Source organism: Eublepharis macularius, chromosome 4, assembly GCF_028583425.1.
Source record: "Eublepharis macularius isolate TG4126 chromosome 4, MPM_Emac_v1.0, whole genome shotgun sequence".
NCBI classification, from domain to species: domain Eukaryota; kingdom Metazoa; phylum Chordata; class Lepidosauria; order Squamata; family Eublepharidae; genus Eublepharis; species Eublepharis macularius.
Window position 1 is genome coordinate 38,738,180 of NC_072793.1, and position 16,987 is coordinate 38,755,166.

The following is a 16,987-nucleotide window of genomic DNA, read 5'->3' on the forward strand; positions in this document are numbered from 1 at the left end:
AGCCGGGGTTAAAAACAAAACAAAATCAAACTTTATTTACACGATGAAACATAGGAGTGAATGGTGTTAAAACTCAAAAACATACTGAGGTTTAAACAGGGAACCTTTTGATGTAACAGAATAGGTTTAACTGCCAGCTATCTTTCTGCTGCTATCTCTCAGCAGCTCCAAAAGCCTTCTCTTCTCCAGCCTGTCCCTCTCTCCAACTGACTCTAGTTCCCATTGGCTCAGCATTCTGTCCACTCCCATTGGCTCGCTCTCAGGAGAGGCGGAGCTAGAGCCAGTCCTCTTCATCACACTGGTTTATCCAAATATACCTGAATAAGACAGATATATCCAGAGAATACCCAAATAATTCTAAACAGCTTTTGGAAGCTGTTTTTAAACCAGATATACTGAATTGCACATCTGTAGAAGGGACTGCAGGAGGAACGGGAATGTGGGGAAGATGTGCATCTGTCAGCCCCCTCCACTGACTGATCACTGTGTCCAACCCTATGAATCTGCCCCTAACGTGGATATATTTGCTCTTTGGGCTTTTTATTTAAGGAATAATGACTTCCACGCTGAGACAGATAGATAAATCGGTTATGTTCTAACTTTATATACTGTTTCCCACCTCAAAACAGGGATGCTGACTTGCCATCTCTGAGGAAGCAACGTAACTACATTTGTGACTTAATGAAAGTGCCCAAGCCACAGTTAGTAGCCAAGGTAATGTTTTTGAAGATCTGTTTATGTATTTTGGGGTTTGTTTCAAGAGGACTTTCGTGTACTGCACCCTTAGTGAAGACCAAGATTTCATCCTAGGATATTCAGAGTTGTGCTGCGAGCCTAGTCCTCTTGACAATGTGTATGTGTGGGACTGCCAAAAGGCAAGTGCTTTATAACCACCTATCCCATTCCTTGAAAGCATTCCAGACTTTGGGTGAACAACTACAAGACAGCGAGCACAAATTAATACAGTGCAGCTGGTCTAAAATTGTACTTAAAGGGAAGTAGTAGTTAAAATTTCCACTCTGAATTTTACAAAGTGTGGATTCCATAGCATCTCTCTTAGGTTCCTGTTTTATATTTATAGAAAGTATTTTGAGAGAGAGAAGACTAAGTAAGTAATCCTAATTCATTTCTAGAAGCCAAAAAACAATAAAATGTGATTGTGGATATTGGTTTTATTACAGTTGACTTTTCAACAGCGCACTGCACATTCCTAATTTAAGCTTTAATCAGAGACTATGGACATTCTAAAAAGAGTCCTAGAACAAAATACCTTATTCAGAGCTGTTTTCCACACCTGAGATTTGGAAGACGTTCCTCATAACCTGGCTAGGATCAAATTTCTCCTAGTATTTTTTGCAACATAGCTTGGGATACTGACCGAATATAGCTTTATCACTCTCCAGTGCTTCAGTTCTGCTAGAACAGCATGACGTTTGTCTCTAACCAGCTGTGTTTTGTGTGGTATGATGCAGACTATGTTCCAAACAGCTGGTGTAAAAAGCCCCTGTACCTTAGGCCTGTCCCTGAAGTACACCTCACTACAAAGAAACCTAAAAGTAGTTTGTACTACTTTCAAGAGTCATAAATTTCCAGACAGCTATAGTGACACACTAGTCACCTAGCAAGTGGATCAGAAATGTCCTTCTACCCTCTGGCCATCAAATTTTCTTGCTATTTTATGGGAACAAGAGTAGAATAGTTTTGGCTCTTGGGCGGGTAAAGGGGCCAGTGACTGTGAAGTGGTGTGTTAGAACTGGGTCCAAACAGGGCTCATTTTGAGGGGGAACGCATGGGAATGCAGTTCCAGCAGTTCCCCAAAGAGGTCACATATCAGGTGGCCCCGCCCACCTGTCTCTTGGCCATTTTGGGCCTGTTTCAGCCTGGATTGGGGCTGAAACGGCTCAGATCAGGCCTCTGATGGGTGGTGGATCACTCTCCCACTCAGCAGTGGCCCAGTTTTGGCCCTGAATGGCCAGGATTGGGTTCAAAACAGCCAGAATAGGTGATGTCAGGGGGCATGGCATATGCTGATGAGTTATGCTAATGAGTTCCTCCAGCTCTTTTTCTTCGAAATGACCCCTGGGTCCAAGTAGAGGCATAAAGTGATGTTGTTGTCCTAAACTAGCATTGGGTCTTCTTTGAAAATCCAGTTAAGTGGTCCTCTGAAGAAGAGCTGGTGATGACAGTTTTTAAAAATTGTCCCCCAGGATCAGCCTTAAACAGCAATACTTCCCCCTGCCTGCCAAGTGACAATAAGATAACAATTAAAAGGAAAACTCTGAATCCTCAATGCTGTTTTGCATGTTCTTGGTATCAAAGCACTTGAAAGTGGCCTCATGACTCTCTGCTCCAAGAGTGACAGCCACATCTGCATCACGTTGTGTTCTAGTTGAAGACTTCACTCGCCACGAGCTGGAAGAATTTTCACAGCCATTTGATTCCCATTCTTCAGAGGGGATACATGAAAACATGCAGCACTATCCAGCTTGGAAAGCTCATGTTTCACAAGGGCACTAAGAAAAAAAACTCTAAGCCTTGTTAAAGCCAGGAAAAAACATTTGAAGTGTGTTTATTTTACCAACCCTCTTGAACTGGATTCACCTTGGGGGAAGGGAAGCTTACAGATGAATCCATAATACAAACTTTCATCCGTGAAAGTCATTCCTGTCTCAGTGTCATAGTAAAAATGGTCAGAATGAACAGCAAAAAGTTATAGCTAGTTAAAAATGATTAATTCTTTAGTTTTGGATCCACAAAAGCCTTCATGAAAGAAAAGGCATTGCCTCCAGTAAGCCTCACTGTCCTTGTCATACCTCGAGACAGAAAAGTGACTGTGTGTGAAGCTCTGTCTATTCATCATGGTTGGAGCACGTGTTGCAGCTCTGGATCAAGGCAACAGATCACAAAGCAACTTAGTTTGTAGATTTAAAATGCTTAAGTGTCATGAATAAATTATCCACATATTCACACTGCCCAATGGATTACCATTGCTTACATTTTGTTTTACGAAGGAACTCTTCAGCCATACTATAAACTTGACCATCAGTTTATCTTCTTTTTTCTTCTTTTGTGCAGAGTACGTAACTGGAAACCCACTAATGCTGAAAACAAACATTTTTGGGACATGATGACAAAAAAGTGGAAGCAGCCATTGGTTCTGTAATTTGAGATGCTATTTTCTGAATAAGTAGAAAGTAAAGCTGAATACAAGCCTGTTTTTCAGAAGCTCTGTAAGTGGAAGGAAGTTTTTGTGTCGTGTTGATTTTTTTTAAGTACTTGTGCTCAACTCGCTTAATCTGTAACCACAAGATGGCAGTTTGGCCACATGTTCTTCTCTTGTCTTTCAAGTTCAGTATGAATGCTGGTATTTTCTGTTGTTTTCAAAAGCTGAATTAAAGTATCTCTCAGAAAAATCAAACTTACCTCACTCTTTTTTTAATATTCCACTTTCTTCAGCTATTAGCTGATGTTTACAATGAAATAGTGAACGTACCAATGAAAAATTTGGATCTGGTAAAGAAGGTCACCCTGGGAAATGAAATCATGCATCACTTAGATCAGTGTTCCATAAAAAAGTCAATTCATGACTCCAGTTGGTAGGCACAGTGTGGTTGCTGTTTTGTTCTTTAGCAAAAAGAGAAAGGGGTGTGTGTTTTTTCATCCAGTTGACATCTCAACGTTGTCAGTGATGTCCAGGAAAGGGACTGTTGATGTTCTTGGCATATGCAAAGGGCACCAAAACAATGGGATCATAACCTAGATTGTTCGATTTCAACTGGAAATCTGAAAATATGCCACATCTATAAACAGGAAGTACAGCTGGGCTCTCCTCTTTCCATCGTCCCCCTCTTTGATATGAAATATTTAAATCTGGCCTTGTGCTAGTATTTTCTGTGGCAGATTGAATGGTGACAGTGTGGACTGAATTAAGTGTGTGGGGGTGGGGGCAGTTGCTCAGCCAATTTAAGATGAAAATGTTTATTCAGAGAATGTGTCTTTTACTGTAGGAGGCTCATTTTATATTAGTGAGTCATATACTACTCAGTTTAGGTGTTCATAACTTCAGGTTTCTGATGGAATTGTATAGAAATGTTTCTTGTTATTAGGACAACTGATTTCAACAGTATGGCAGAGGAGAGTCTTAAATGTCAGGGTAACAGCTAATAATGGATACTGGTTTCAAACATCTCTCTATATGCGATACTCTTATCTAAAATTTCTCTCTTGTATTGTGAACTTTCTAACCTGCCTCAAGATGTTAAAAAGTGGGGCCTCTTTAATCCCTACATATGAACCACTTGCGTCACAAAGCATAAAAGAAAGATCTTACATTAGGAGAGCCAGCTGTTCCTGCCAATGATGGGGCATTAGCCAATGCTGGGAAAACTGCTGGGCCTCACTGCTTCCTGATTAAGTTGATTAAGCACCTTAATTACAGTTCCCTATTAAAATGTAAGTGAATCCATTTCCCTCTGGAAAACCAGGTAAAGAGAGTCAGCTGTATGTCCTCTACAAATTTAGCTGCTTAAAGAATTTAAAGCTGATAAAATGTATTTCAAACTGTATGTCTGTAAGGAAAGCACAACTGGGCACTACAACTTTCTCATTAGACTGTTGAATCAGGCCAGTGAGTGCCAGGCCCTGTTTTCACCTGAGGCACAAGTGTTTATGGATCCCCCCTTTTATTTCTGAAAAATGTCAGTACAGGAAGTGTGTAATTTTTGAATTTATTAATAGTTCCCTTAAGGGAGGAACTCATACGAGTAAAGCAGGGATCATCCAGTAACACTGCAACCACTGCTGGATAAAAACCAAAACCTTTGCAAATTGTGTCTCCTTTGGCTTATTTCACAATGTAGGACTTTCCAGTACACCATACACTTCAGTTGAAATGGTGGTAATCCACACCTTCCTTCAGGTTCATCTGGCTCAAGTTTTCTTCGAACTGTCCACCTGTCAGATCCTGTGGGAAGAAAGAGAGTTGAGGCTGTCTGCCATTATCCCGCTGAGAGTCAAAGGCCTCTGAAACTATGGCCCTTACTACTGTTTATACAAATAGGAAGCAAATATAAACGGAGAACTCTTTCCATGCATATAGCAGGCATGAAACCTCAGTTATTACTGTGAATTCTACAGAATGAATTGTTGTAGATTTTTTTCAAGTTGTAAAAAAGTGGATTTAGAGGTGAAATTTATACTTGGCTTTCACTGCCATTTCATCCTGCTCTAGCTGGCCATGTCCATGTTTCCCCTGCCCCACAGCAGCAGCCTCTAGGTTCTGCTATGTGCTGGTGACAACAGCAAATCTAACACACTGGGACATAATAGGAGAAATGAGCCAAGTGCAATATAGAAAAGAGAAGGAAATAGCATCGGAAATTAATTCTGAGGGAAATAACATATTCAATAGTGCCAAAAGTAGCAGATAGGTCATGGGGAATGTTGAAGAAGCTCTTAGTTTGATCACAAAATGGTCAACCGTTGAGAAGGGTAATTTTCAGTAGAACGGTGTGAAAACCTGGTTAAAGCAAGTCAAAAGATGAACTGAGGAATAAGAAATTAGAGAAGTAGTAATAAAATTTGCTGTAGGAGTTTTACCATAGAAGGGATAAAATGGAGGATGAAGGGAAAGATTTTTCCCTCAAGGAAGGTATTAGCTATAGCTGCTAGTTAACAACTAGTTTAGTGACATTAGTGTTATTCAGACCTTGAATAAAAGCTTGGTACAGCATTACATTTTTGGGGCCACAGACCACATTTCATGCAACGTAACACAAATGGAATACTGATGACAGTTCAGCACTTTAGTGACTTGGTGGTGTTACCAGAACTGCTCTTTTATTATAATGGGGAATTAGCTGTAGCAGTCTGTAACTATTAATATTAAGCGAGGATCATAACCTATGTTTACGGAGGTCCCGATCCCAGACACTCGAGTGAAAAAGAGGCAGACAACGAGTCAGGTACAAACACGTGTATTGAGTGTAGCGTAAGCCTAGCTTGCACAATCATACAGAGAACACACAAGACCTAAGAAATACAGGGTATGAAATACAGAGACGTTCGCATTAGCTGGTTCCCAACGATGATAGGGGGAATACTCACTTATCCTGGAGCGAAGCAGAGACGCAGCAGCGAGGGTGGCCCAATGCCAGCACTGGGACCACAGACGGACAGCAAGGAGGTCTGGATAGGGAATGGCCGGAGCACCGAGTGGTCTGAGAGACCAGCTTAAATACCCCAAAACGTACCCTGGGGCTGGTGCTGTACTTGGTGGTTCTCACAGATTAAAACAAAGGGTCTAATGGGCTACTGAATGGCTTGGATGGGCCACTTTGGTAATCAGATTGTGATAAGTGACACCTCAGGAAGAGGGGACAAAAGAGGGAGGGGGAAATCCAAGTGGGCTGAAAGGATGTTCCAGCGGACAGGGCTTGTCCTGATGTCATCAGCTTTGGAATGCGGAGGTTTCTTTGAGATGCATTCTCTAAGTGCTTGGGATGGTCGGCACTTAGTTCCTTCTCCGGGGCGGCTCCTAAGATATGCAGAGCGGGGCGAGGGGCTCTCGCTGCGGACGTGGTGTGCCCGCTTCGCCGAAATGGCTTCTCAAAGCAGTCTTCTTCCCAGGGTCTTCTGTCTGCCTGAGAACATGGATGCCGGCTGGGCATAGCTGGGGCTGGATAGCAGGCTGCCCGGTAGCGAGGGCAAGCTCGGCGACCGGCTCGCGGGAGGCTCCAGGCGGGAACTGACCAGGGAGCGCCTAGCCAGGCTCGCTGGAGGTTTCCCCGGCAGGCGCCCGGCTGCTAGCAGCGGCTTGGGCCCATATGAGGCAGGCTCCCATGGAGGCAGCGGGAACAACACTTTAAAGCACAGTCCAAAGCAGGGAACAGGCACGGTCCGTGGCAGATGGCAAAGCAGGCACGGGGAACATTGGTAACAGAGTCCAAACACACACTGGGAAATCCAGATACAGGTCAGGGCAGGGCTGCCCAGAGAGAGAGTCCTTTGTGCAGTTAACCAAACATGGAGTCAGCAAACTGCACAGTCTATAGCAGCAGCAAGGCAATTGACACGCAGGCAGGAAACTGACACGTGTATCAGAGCACACACGTGCAAAGCAGTCTTTGGTGCAGCAGTAAAACAGTGATGCAGGAAACTTTACCACAGTTCATGGCAGGCCTTAAAGCAGGGGAGGGGGCCTACTTGGCAACAATTCCCCCCCTCGGAGACCCCGGGACGTCAGGCGCGCGGGTCTCCGAACTTGGCTTCAAAGGCGAGGTGGTCGGCAATGTCCGGTGGTCGAGCTTCGAGCGAAAGAGGAGTGGGAAGGGAAGGAGGGGGAGGCGTCACTCAAAAATTTAGTTTGGAGAACCACCTAACCGAATAAGTGCAATTTAGATCAGCCAATGGGCTGCAGGTCTCTGGGTTCACACCAGGGGGTGTGCTAAGTGCAATTGTCAGAATAAATAGTAATAATTCATAGCAATAGTAATTCATAGTAATAGGCAGCAATGATCAATTCATGCATATAAATAGCAATAATTCATAATTGTGTACATTGATTAATTCATGATTGAAGGTAATTCATACGGAATTCATGATGGGTTAAAAGCACTAAAAACCAGGAGCAATTAATATACATGGATCAATTCATGGATAGTTAAAATCATAAATAGATACATAGGATTAAAAGCAGGGACAATTAAAAGCAATTCATACAGGGTGAAGTGGAATGTGCAAGCATGGCATAATTCATCAAGGGTAGGCTAATTCATAACTGGTTAAAATCATAAATACATATATGTGATTAAAAGCAATAGTTCATGAAGTAAAAAGCAGCAAGAATAAAAGCAAGTGCGTGGAAACAATTCATGAGGGGTAGGCGGCGGAAGGGCTCATGGGGGCAGAAAAATACACTCTGCAATTAAAAACCAAATCAATATGGCTGGATTAAAATCAAATTCATAGATTAGAACTGCCTCGGCGGAGGGAGTTGGGTTAAGAAGGCAATTCAAAAGGTTAAAATCAAATTCATCGGGATAAAGTTCATGGGCGCACTTGCAGTAGATAGAGGGAGGGACTAGTTCGGGGCTAAATTCATGGGAGTAAAATTCATAAAAGCAATGGAAAGAAATTCATAAAACCATAGAGCAACAAAGATCACAGACGGCTCAGTCCGCAGTACAGCTGCTGGACTGGGTTGTATATATACAGGAACAAGCAAGCTTAGTCCATGTGTTCCAAAACACACTTCCACCCCCCCTTGCTGTCTGCGTCAATCCGCAGAGCAGGGTCGGTGAGCGGCGAGAAGGGCTTCAGGCACACAGTTCTAGTCCTCATGGAGGTAGCGCTGCTGGCGGTCGTTTGGAGACGGGCCGTGGGCTGGGAGGCAGAGAAATATGTCCCCCCCTAGTCCACAAGAGGGCCTCGGAGCGGTGTCCGGCAGCAGAGCGTCCATGGGGCCAGTGCAGGATCCGTACACATAGTAATAAACATAATCATAGTTCATACCGGCACAAGCAACTAAACAAGGGTTAAAGGAGGGCGCCAAGAATAACCATTAGGGCAAGAGGAGGTCTGGATTGTAATGATCCAGACGGTAGGATAGTTGGAGTTGCTGGAGCTGTCGGCGGCTCCAACAGCCCAAATAAAGCAGTGAGGCACATAGTAAAACTTGAAAAGCCAAAATAACAATAATCGGGTGCAAAGCCAAATTGTAAATTCCAGTGGCGGTGGGGCTCCAGCCAAAGAGGGTTTCCCACCACGAGTGCTCCCCGGTGGTCTTGATTCGTTGGACCAGGTCCAGGATCTCCTTTCCGTTGTGGGACACAACCAAAGCAGTGGTATCCCCGTCCCTCTGGATGCTCTGGAGGGTGCGGTGGAGCTGCGGGTGGGTCAGGAGCTCGTGGATTAATTCCAGACCGATGCCAAGGGGAATGGGCTTCACATAACGATAGATGGAGGGTGCCACCAGGATCTCTTCTTGGGTCCAGACCGGTACCGTGTAGGTGAAGTCGCAGGCTGCCACCGAAGACAGGTTGCAGAAGCAGCGGTTGACTCCTGGGATCACGGGCTTAAGCTGGAACGAGTTCAGGATCACAAAGTCGCAGGCCGTTCGCACGCAGGCACATCCTTTCCCAAGGTAGACGACAGCGGAGCTGTTCTCCCGGACGACCTCAAAAGAGCACTCGTTGAGGGCGTCGACTTGCGGGGCTACACAGGGGTGATGAGGTGCAAAGGCTTGGTCTTGGCAAATGAAGCCGGTCTGGTCTCGATGCTGGCACCCTTGGAGGCTGACGAGCTGCCATCCGGTCGGGGTGAAGCGGGCCCAATGGTCGGGGTGGCGGGCGTAGAGGACCTCAGTGTCGCTGACTTGGAGTCCCAGAGGCACGACTGGATACACATGGAATGACTCGTGCGCACTGGCCGTTAATAAAAATAATTTAAGCTCCTGGGTGGTCGGTGAGAATGAGGAATTTACAAGAGACCACCAGGATTCAAGCTCCAGTTCTATGGGTGACAATTTGGGCATAATCAATCTTTTAATTTCCAGGGGCAAGTGCCCGTCCATGGCTTGCCGAATTAGCCCCATGGCCACAGCCTGGTTTAATTGTTGGGCCTGCATACATGCCATAGCTATTGACACGTTGCGTTCCACAGACTGTGTTCCTTTGAGCAGCAGAGAAAAATCTCTTTCAATTTGACTCTCCCAGTTAACTAAAATGGAGCTGATCTCGTGTTGCCCATTTGAAATGGAATTTAGGGACTGCACCACCGGTTTACCTAAGTCGGAGATGCTAGTCGTGACATGGGCAAACTTATTAGCGAGAGTCTCAATATTGACCGAATCCATGATTGCTAAGCCTCCGGCTGCAGGAGCAGTCCAGTCGGCAATGCTTCGTCTGGCACGCGAGAGAGAGGGGGAGGGATCGATCCACAGTTGTAGCCATGCATTCCAACCCTTGCTACCGGCCTCCAGATAGGGAGCGCACTGCGGCAGCCTCTGGGTTATATTTAGTTCAGCTAAGTCTATGCGGATCTCTTTTAAAGACATTTGCGGGCGGACTAGAACTCTCTCTCGAATGTCAGTTTTCAAAACATGGGAGCCCACTATATGCGTGCCGCCTTGGCTTAATTGCTTATTGTTAACAATCAAAGGGTCAATTTGGATGGTGTGGGTCTCCTGGGTCCGGATCAGCAGGGAATAATTGCCTGGTTCGTGAGTCAAATTTACAAAGAGCAGCCCAAGCCGGTGAAATTTCTCTACTAGGGGCTTAGTTTGGCATTCGGGCGTCTGTTGAACCAGTATCCAATCGGGTGGGCCATGTTTGGCTAGGTCTTCCTCCTTTACAATCCAGGTCAGGTTCTCCCAGCGTTCTATAGCAAAGGAGAGAACTGCGCCTGAAGGGGGCGTGATAGTGACTGATGCAGACTCAGTGGTAGTAGTGCCTAGTAGGATGGTCATTCTAAAGGGGTCTCCTGCCTTCCATACTGCGGCCGACACTAAAATTACTTCACAGTATGGTCCGAGAGCCTCAGTGACAAATGGCGAGGTTTCGAAATTGGCGGGGGTGGTATATTTGTCTACCACCGGGACTGCGGTGGGGGCTGGCCTGATGCGGGGGAGAAACATACAAGGAATCGGAGCAAGTGGTGAAACTGTATCAGTAGGCGAGTAACATACTAGTTCTTGAGACATGGTTTTTATTCCCACACATAAAATAACAAGCTCTGGGGGTCGGATCCACTGCTCTTCACAACTGCGGAAGTTAGTGCGATCCGTAGGGGTGGTCATATTAATCTGCTGCACAACCTTGCAGACCATCATTTCGTTTCCTGCCAGTGTATTAATACATCTCCAGTGGGGGTAGGGCATTAATTTGGACGGGCGTCCCTCTATTAGGGTGCTTGCCAGCACGAGCAAACACAGAGTAGCCAGGTGCCTCATCTCCTGGCCTTCTTTTTCCTTTTGTGTAGTGAAAATATCCTGGGGAGACCTGTGGATATAAGTACAGGTTCCCTGAGTTTCTTGCAGCAAAATAAATGAAGTAAAGCGGGGAAAAAGGAGGGCGTATTTCTGCCAGCACTGTCTATTAGGTGGGGCTCGAACGAGAAGTCCCGGAGCATTAAGCGAGCCTTCCAGCTTGTTGCTCTGGGGAACTCCTGTACGAAGGCTTCTTTCTAAAGCGTGTATATTTCAGGGGGGACGTCTTTGCGTCGGGCGAGGGTCGGCTGTGCGTTAGGCGGGATTATGCAAACTTGCCCCAGGGGTCCCTGGGTGCCTAGACTATGTGGCCTTCAGGTGCCCCTTGCTCGGCGGTGGGCTGCTTTTATTTTGCGGGCTGAGAGCTATCTGTCCGGCTCGGCCTGGCCTTGCCGTTTTAAAACGAAAAAAAACTAGAGAGCGGCTTACATTAACTATAAGGGTTGCTGCAGACGGGGGCCCTCGTTTTAATTTTTCAAAAATAGGCCTTCGTCATATGTTTGCAGGACAACCAATTTTTGGGGGGGACTCCCTCGGGAGGCCCCATCTTCTAGTTAAGAGAAAAACGATACACCGGGCAAAAAGGAAAAATACACTGAGCAAAAGAAAAATGCACTGAGCCAAAAGAAAAATACACGGAGCAAGAGGCATACGGGTGTGGGGTACTTTTGGGTTGCCCTCACTTGGAAGGCCTGGCAGGGCTTCATTAAAACTTCAACATGTCTCCCCCCCTTCTTTTCCTTTGTACGGTACGGGCAAGGGAAAAGATTACGTGGGGCGGGCGGCTGCTGGCGAAAAGGGCCGAAGTGGAGCCGAGGGCGCTCGGCGGCGTTTATCGAAGAGTGGCGGAGGCGGCCGAGATCTGCGGGCGCCACTGGGTCTGGGTTATTCGGGGGTCATCTTGGCGCGGGGGATCCTGGCTATGTAAATGAGGTACGCTGCCCCTTGTGCGTGGCGAGCGCACCCCAATAACACATTCCGGAGGTAACATATTTACAAAATACTGGCGGGTCTTTTACTTTTGCACTAAAGCGTACTAAGTGGTGGCGCCGTATAGCAACTCACCATGACGAATATGAACATTAGTAAAAGAGGGATGTTGGGCTCTTTGGGGATTCTTTTCCAGGGGAGGCACGGCCCTCAAAGCCAAAGCCGACCATCATGCGAAAGCGTGGGTCTGGCAGGTGAGACCCCGAATCTACGTAGATGCGGGATCTTCACCAGCACGGCGGGTGAAATGTTTTCAAATACAGAGATCACCTTTATTGGTGTGTCTCCAATATTGGAAATGCATTCACTCTTGGGCTAAAGCCTCTCCAACCACTTTCACACAGCAAATCTCTTTTGCCTGTGCAATTTTTTCCGAACATGCGGCTTACAATCCAATTAAGAATCACTCTCGGTGGTGGTCCTATTTGGCTTTGGTTGCCGTGTCTTCCCCAAGGGTCCCAACTGTGGGGCCCGCCTAATGAAGTTAAAGAATAGAACTGGAAAAACTTTTGACATTTACACCGATATCTACATATTCTACTATTTCTTTTATTCTAAAGCTACAAAGGTCTGGTCTAAGGGGACACAGGGTATCTCTGGCCCAGGGTGAAGGGATATCTGGCGAATCACTGGGCAGAGGGGGGCTAGGCTGGTGGCGGCTCCCCCAGGGTCATACACAGGAGGGGCAGTTTGCAGCGGCTTCCCTTTCCATTCTTTTAGCTGAGAGGCATGAAAGTATTTTAGCCAAGTGCCTCCTGTCTTTCTCTGGATAGCTACCTGATAGACGGCTGGGGAGACTCTTTTCGTGATGGGGACTGGGCCCTGCCATTTGGCTGCTAGTGAATGCGCCTTCTGCGAGAACTTCCTGTACAGAACGAGCTGTCCTTCCTCCCACTGCCTGGGGTTCCTGACCCATCCTAATTTGCGGTCCATCTCTTTCTGAGCGGTGCCCAACTTCTGGGCCACTTGCATGTGGACAGCGTGTATGGATGAGAGCAGATCCTGGACCCAGGCGTCATTAATCACTACGGGCTGCATATCAGAAGGGAGCTGCGTATCTAGCCAGAAGGCTTCCGGGAGCTGCATTCTTCGCCCTGTCATTACCATATGGGGGGTGAGCCCGTGAACTGCGGTGGTGCCTCTGATGGCCATTAGGATTATGGGGAGTTTTTCATCCCAGTCTCTCCCGGAGGAGCGAACCATTTTGCGGAGAGCCTCCTTGAGGGTCCGGTTGGTTCTTTCTATGGCGCCCGAGGCTTGAGGGTGGCCGGCTATGTGGAAGCGCTGCTGGATGCCTAGCGCCTTGCACAGCTCCTGGGTGACTTCTCCGATGAAGTGTGAGCCTAAATCAGAGTCCATGACTCTCACGATGCCCCATCTTGAAAAGACATTGTTGAACAATAGTTTGGCTGTGGTGGCTGCATTGTTGCGCTTGCACGGAAACGCTTCGACCCATTTGCTAAAGGGGTCTATGACAGTGAGACAGTAGCGATTGCCGCGAGGAGTGGGGGGAAGGGGGCCGATAAAGTCAATCTGTATGCGAGCCCAGGGTCCGTTAATTCTCTGATGCTGGAGGGGGGCTCTAGGTCCGGTGGGGTCTGCATTGACCATAGCGCAGGACAGACAGTTGTCCACCCATTGCGCTACTTCGGTGCGCATGCCAGGCCACCATCCAACCTCTTTTACCCTTTCCAGAGTCAGGTCCTTGCCTCGGTGTCCCTGCTCGTGGACAAACTGAATCAGGTCGGCCCTGACTTCCAGTGGCACTACCCAGTGGCGTTCGCCGGCTGCATCTACTGCCCAAACTACGCCTTCCTCTTCTCGGATCATTAGTCTTCCTGTCTGATCTCTCCCTGCGGTTAGGAGGTCAGTTATTTCTGGGTCAGATAGCTGTAGTTGCGCTAGGTCTAGTGTTCCCGTAGTTCCCTGAGCCTGGCTGCGGGCTTGTGCTCGAGTGGTGACAGGGTGTAAGGGGCAATCGGTAGCTGGTTCCGGTAGGGGAGCATTTTCAGTGGCGGCTGCCTTGGCTGCGAGGTCCGCCTGGTCATTCCAATAAGCGGTCTCTGAGTTTGTCTTCTGGTGTCCTTTGACATGGGTAACCTGCGTTGGGCCTGAGCGGGACTGAAGGAGTGCTGCTACTTGCTGCCATAGCTGTAGGTGGGCTACGGGTTTCCCATCGCTAGCTCTCCACCCCTGATTCTGCCATACCGGGAGCCAGACCGTGGCGGCTTTGGCCGTCCAATCCGAGTCTGTGTAAATGGCCAGCGGGCTTTCTGGGGGCTCAAACTCGAGCACTGCCAGAAGCGCTTGCACCTCAGCCGCTTGGCTGGAATGGGGGCGGGCTGGACCTTTGAGAGTATGGGCGTCACTCACTCGCACGGCGCCGTAGCCTGTCCGAGGAGAGCCTCCAACGTGAAAGGAGGAGCCGTCACAGAACCAGCATGTGAATCCGTTCTGTCGGGCTTCCTCTAGCGGGACTCCCCAAGTGACTGGCCAGACAACCTGCGGTGGCGGGTCCAGGGGGCACTCGTGCTCGGTCCCGGTTACCAATAGGCCATAGGGGGCTGGAGGTTCGGTGGTCTCCTTTTTAAATTCCACTCCGCGGTTGACTAGGGCCAGGGTCCACTGCGCTATGCGGGCGTTTGAGACTTGTCCGTCTTGTATTTTTCCCGACAGGATATATTTGAGAGGCGTGTGAGTGGTTTGCACTATTGTACGTGAACCTCCTATGATAAATTCCCAATGGGTCAGACTCCAAACCAGGGCAAGGCATGTCTTCTCGCATGGGCTAAACCTAGTTTCTACTGCGGTTAGGTTGCGAGAGGCATAGGCTACTACTCTAGCGGTTCCCGCTTGCTGCTGGGTGAGCGTGGCTCCTATGCTCTTGTCTGACACTGCTAACTGAATAAAGAACGGCTGGGTGACATCTGGATGGGCTAGGGCCGGGGCTGCGGCCAGGCTGCGCTTTAGCTCGGCTAAGGCTGTCTGTTGCTCCGGTCCCCACTCCCAGGGAGTGTTCTTCTTGAGGAGAGCATAAAGGGGGCGAGCTTTGTCTGCAAAGGACTCGATGAAGTCTCGGGAAAAGTTGAAAGTTCCTAAAAGGGCTCTGAGGGAGGGGACATCGGTGGGTGCAGGCAGCTTGGAAATGACCTCCATTCGCTGGGCGTCCGGGGTGCGACCCTCGGGTCCCAGGGTCAGACCCAGGTACTTGACGCTGGTCTGAACCAATTGGGCCTTTTCCCTGCTTGCCTTGAACCCAGTCTCGCGGAGGAGTTCCAGGACTTCCCTGGTGATTTGGCGGGCTAATTCTTCCGTGGGGGCGTGGACCAAAATGTCATCCACGTAGCTCAGTACGTGGGGCCTCGAGGAGGGTTGGAGGCGTTCCCACATCTGAACCACATGGGCATGACAAATACTGGGGCTGGAGTGGAATCCCTGGGGTGTCCGCTTGAATGCGTATTGCTGGCCGCGGAAAGTGAACGCGAACTTGTACCAGCAAGACTCATGCAACCGGATAGAGTGGAAAGCATTGGCCAGGTCTATGACCGAGTAGAACCGGGACCCAGCGGCAATGGCCGTTAGGATCTCATTATACTTGGCCACAACCGGGGCAACTGGAGGGGTAGTGGCATTCAGGGCACGGAAGTCGACCGTCATTCTCCAGGTCACTCCATCTGCTTTTAGAACTGGCCACAATGGGGCGTTGCAGATGGACTGCATCGGGAGTATGACGTCCCACTCAAGGAGTCCTTCTATAGTTTTGGCTATCCCTGCCTCAGCTTCCGCTGGGTACTTGTACTGTCTTTGGGGAGGGGGGTCCTTTCCTTCAATCAGGACGCAGGCGCCCTTCACTATCCCACACTCGGCCTTGTCTGTCACCCACACTTCGGGAAAGTCCTGAACCCAGGGGTCTCCTGTGATGGGGGCGAGAGGGAGGGGGGCCTTAAGGGCTGCGCACCGATGGATTGCATTGACGAAGTCTGGGCCTCCTGGGATGCGCCACAGGAGCCCATTTGCTAGGTCAATGGTCAGTCCCTCGGCACGGAAAAATGGCATGCCCAAAAGTCCATCGTCTTCTCCCCGGTTTGCGCATGCCGAAATCCGGGTGGCCAGGTTCCCAACGGAGAGGGGGATATCCTGCCAGACCTGGGATTCCTGCATGCCGCCTCCAAAACCGGCGAGCTGCATGGTTGTGGGGGTCTGGGTGCCCTTCGTAACTAAGGTGGGCCGGAGTATATTAAGTGAAGCTCCGGTATCTATGAGGAGAGTGGCAGGCTTCTTCTTTTCCCCGGGAGTCCCGATCCCTGCCTTTACTGTCGGTCTCCCCCATGTGTCCGGCTTTAGTTTGGCAACTATGCCCACGGAAGGAGACTGGGACTCGGGGCAACCCTATTCTGATCCTGCACACTGGTCGGTGGAAGCGGCGCTTCCTCTAAAGGGGTTGTTGGGGCTCGGTCGTTCCCGGACCGCAGCTATCGGGGGACTCGAGAAGGGAGGGTCCGGCGGTAAAGGGGGCGCTGACGGAGGTACTGGGGGCTGTTGCTGGTCTTCCCACTCCATGATCGCCTTCATTAGAACGGACGTGGGCTTCCCATCGAATAGCTCCATGTTCGCTCCAATGTTTTTGAGGCGCATCCATAGTTCCCAACGGAGGGAGTCCCTGGACTGGGGCGTGCTGCCACGGTCCCGGTAGCCCTCGTGGTCGCCCTGCGATGCTCCCCAAGCGTTAGACTGATCTGGAGGCGGGTAGACCTGATGGTTGTACGGGTGTGATGCTCGCGAGTGAGAAGGGGCTAGGGGCGCCTCCTGTAATCGGGGCTCGTGGGGTCCCTGCTGGGAGGAGGAACTGTAACTCGGGGTGGGCGCAAAGGAAACTCCCGGACGGTAGTCCCTCGGCCCTCTTCCCCGGTTAAAGCTACTGCTCCTTCCCCTCAGGATCCCTCCCCTTGCCTCCGGGTACGGGCTGCGTCCCTGTGGTCGGTACTGAGAGTGGGGGCCATGGTTGGCATAGGT

General features: G+C 49.0%; 2 protein-coding genes across 3 annotated transcripts in view; one reads left to right on the forward strand and one right to left on the reverse strand.

The window, feature by feature from the left end:
- The window catches only part of TBCD (tubulin folding cofactor D), a 202,975-nt gene extending 199,557 nt beyond the window's left edge, over positions 1-3,418 (forward strand). Inside the window, exons 39-40 of the mRNA XM_054978807.1 lie at positions 630-714; positions 3,076-3,418. Coding sequence (XP_054834782.1) covers positions 630-714; positions 3,076-3,084 — 94 coding nt within the window. The 3' untranslated portion in view covers positions 3,085-3,418. The remainder of the gene's footprint in view (positions 1-629; positions 715-3,075) is intronic.
- A 1,292-nt stretch (positions 3,419-4,710) lies between these two features.
- Positions 4,711-16,987, reverse strand: part of B3GNTL1 (UDP-GlcNAc:betaGal beta-1,3-N-acetylglucosaminyltransferase like 1) — a 302,350-nt gene continuing 290,073 nt past the window's right edge. For both annotated transcript variants that reach the window (XM_054978791.1, XM_054978790.1), the window contains exon 12: positions 4,711-4,963. In XM_054978791.1, the coding sequence (XP_054834766.1) occupies positions 4,883-4,963 (81 nt within the window). In that variant the 3' untranslated portion in view covers positions 4,711-4,882. The remainder of the gene's footprint in view (positions 4,964-16,987) is intronic.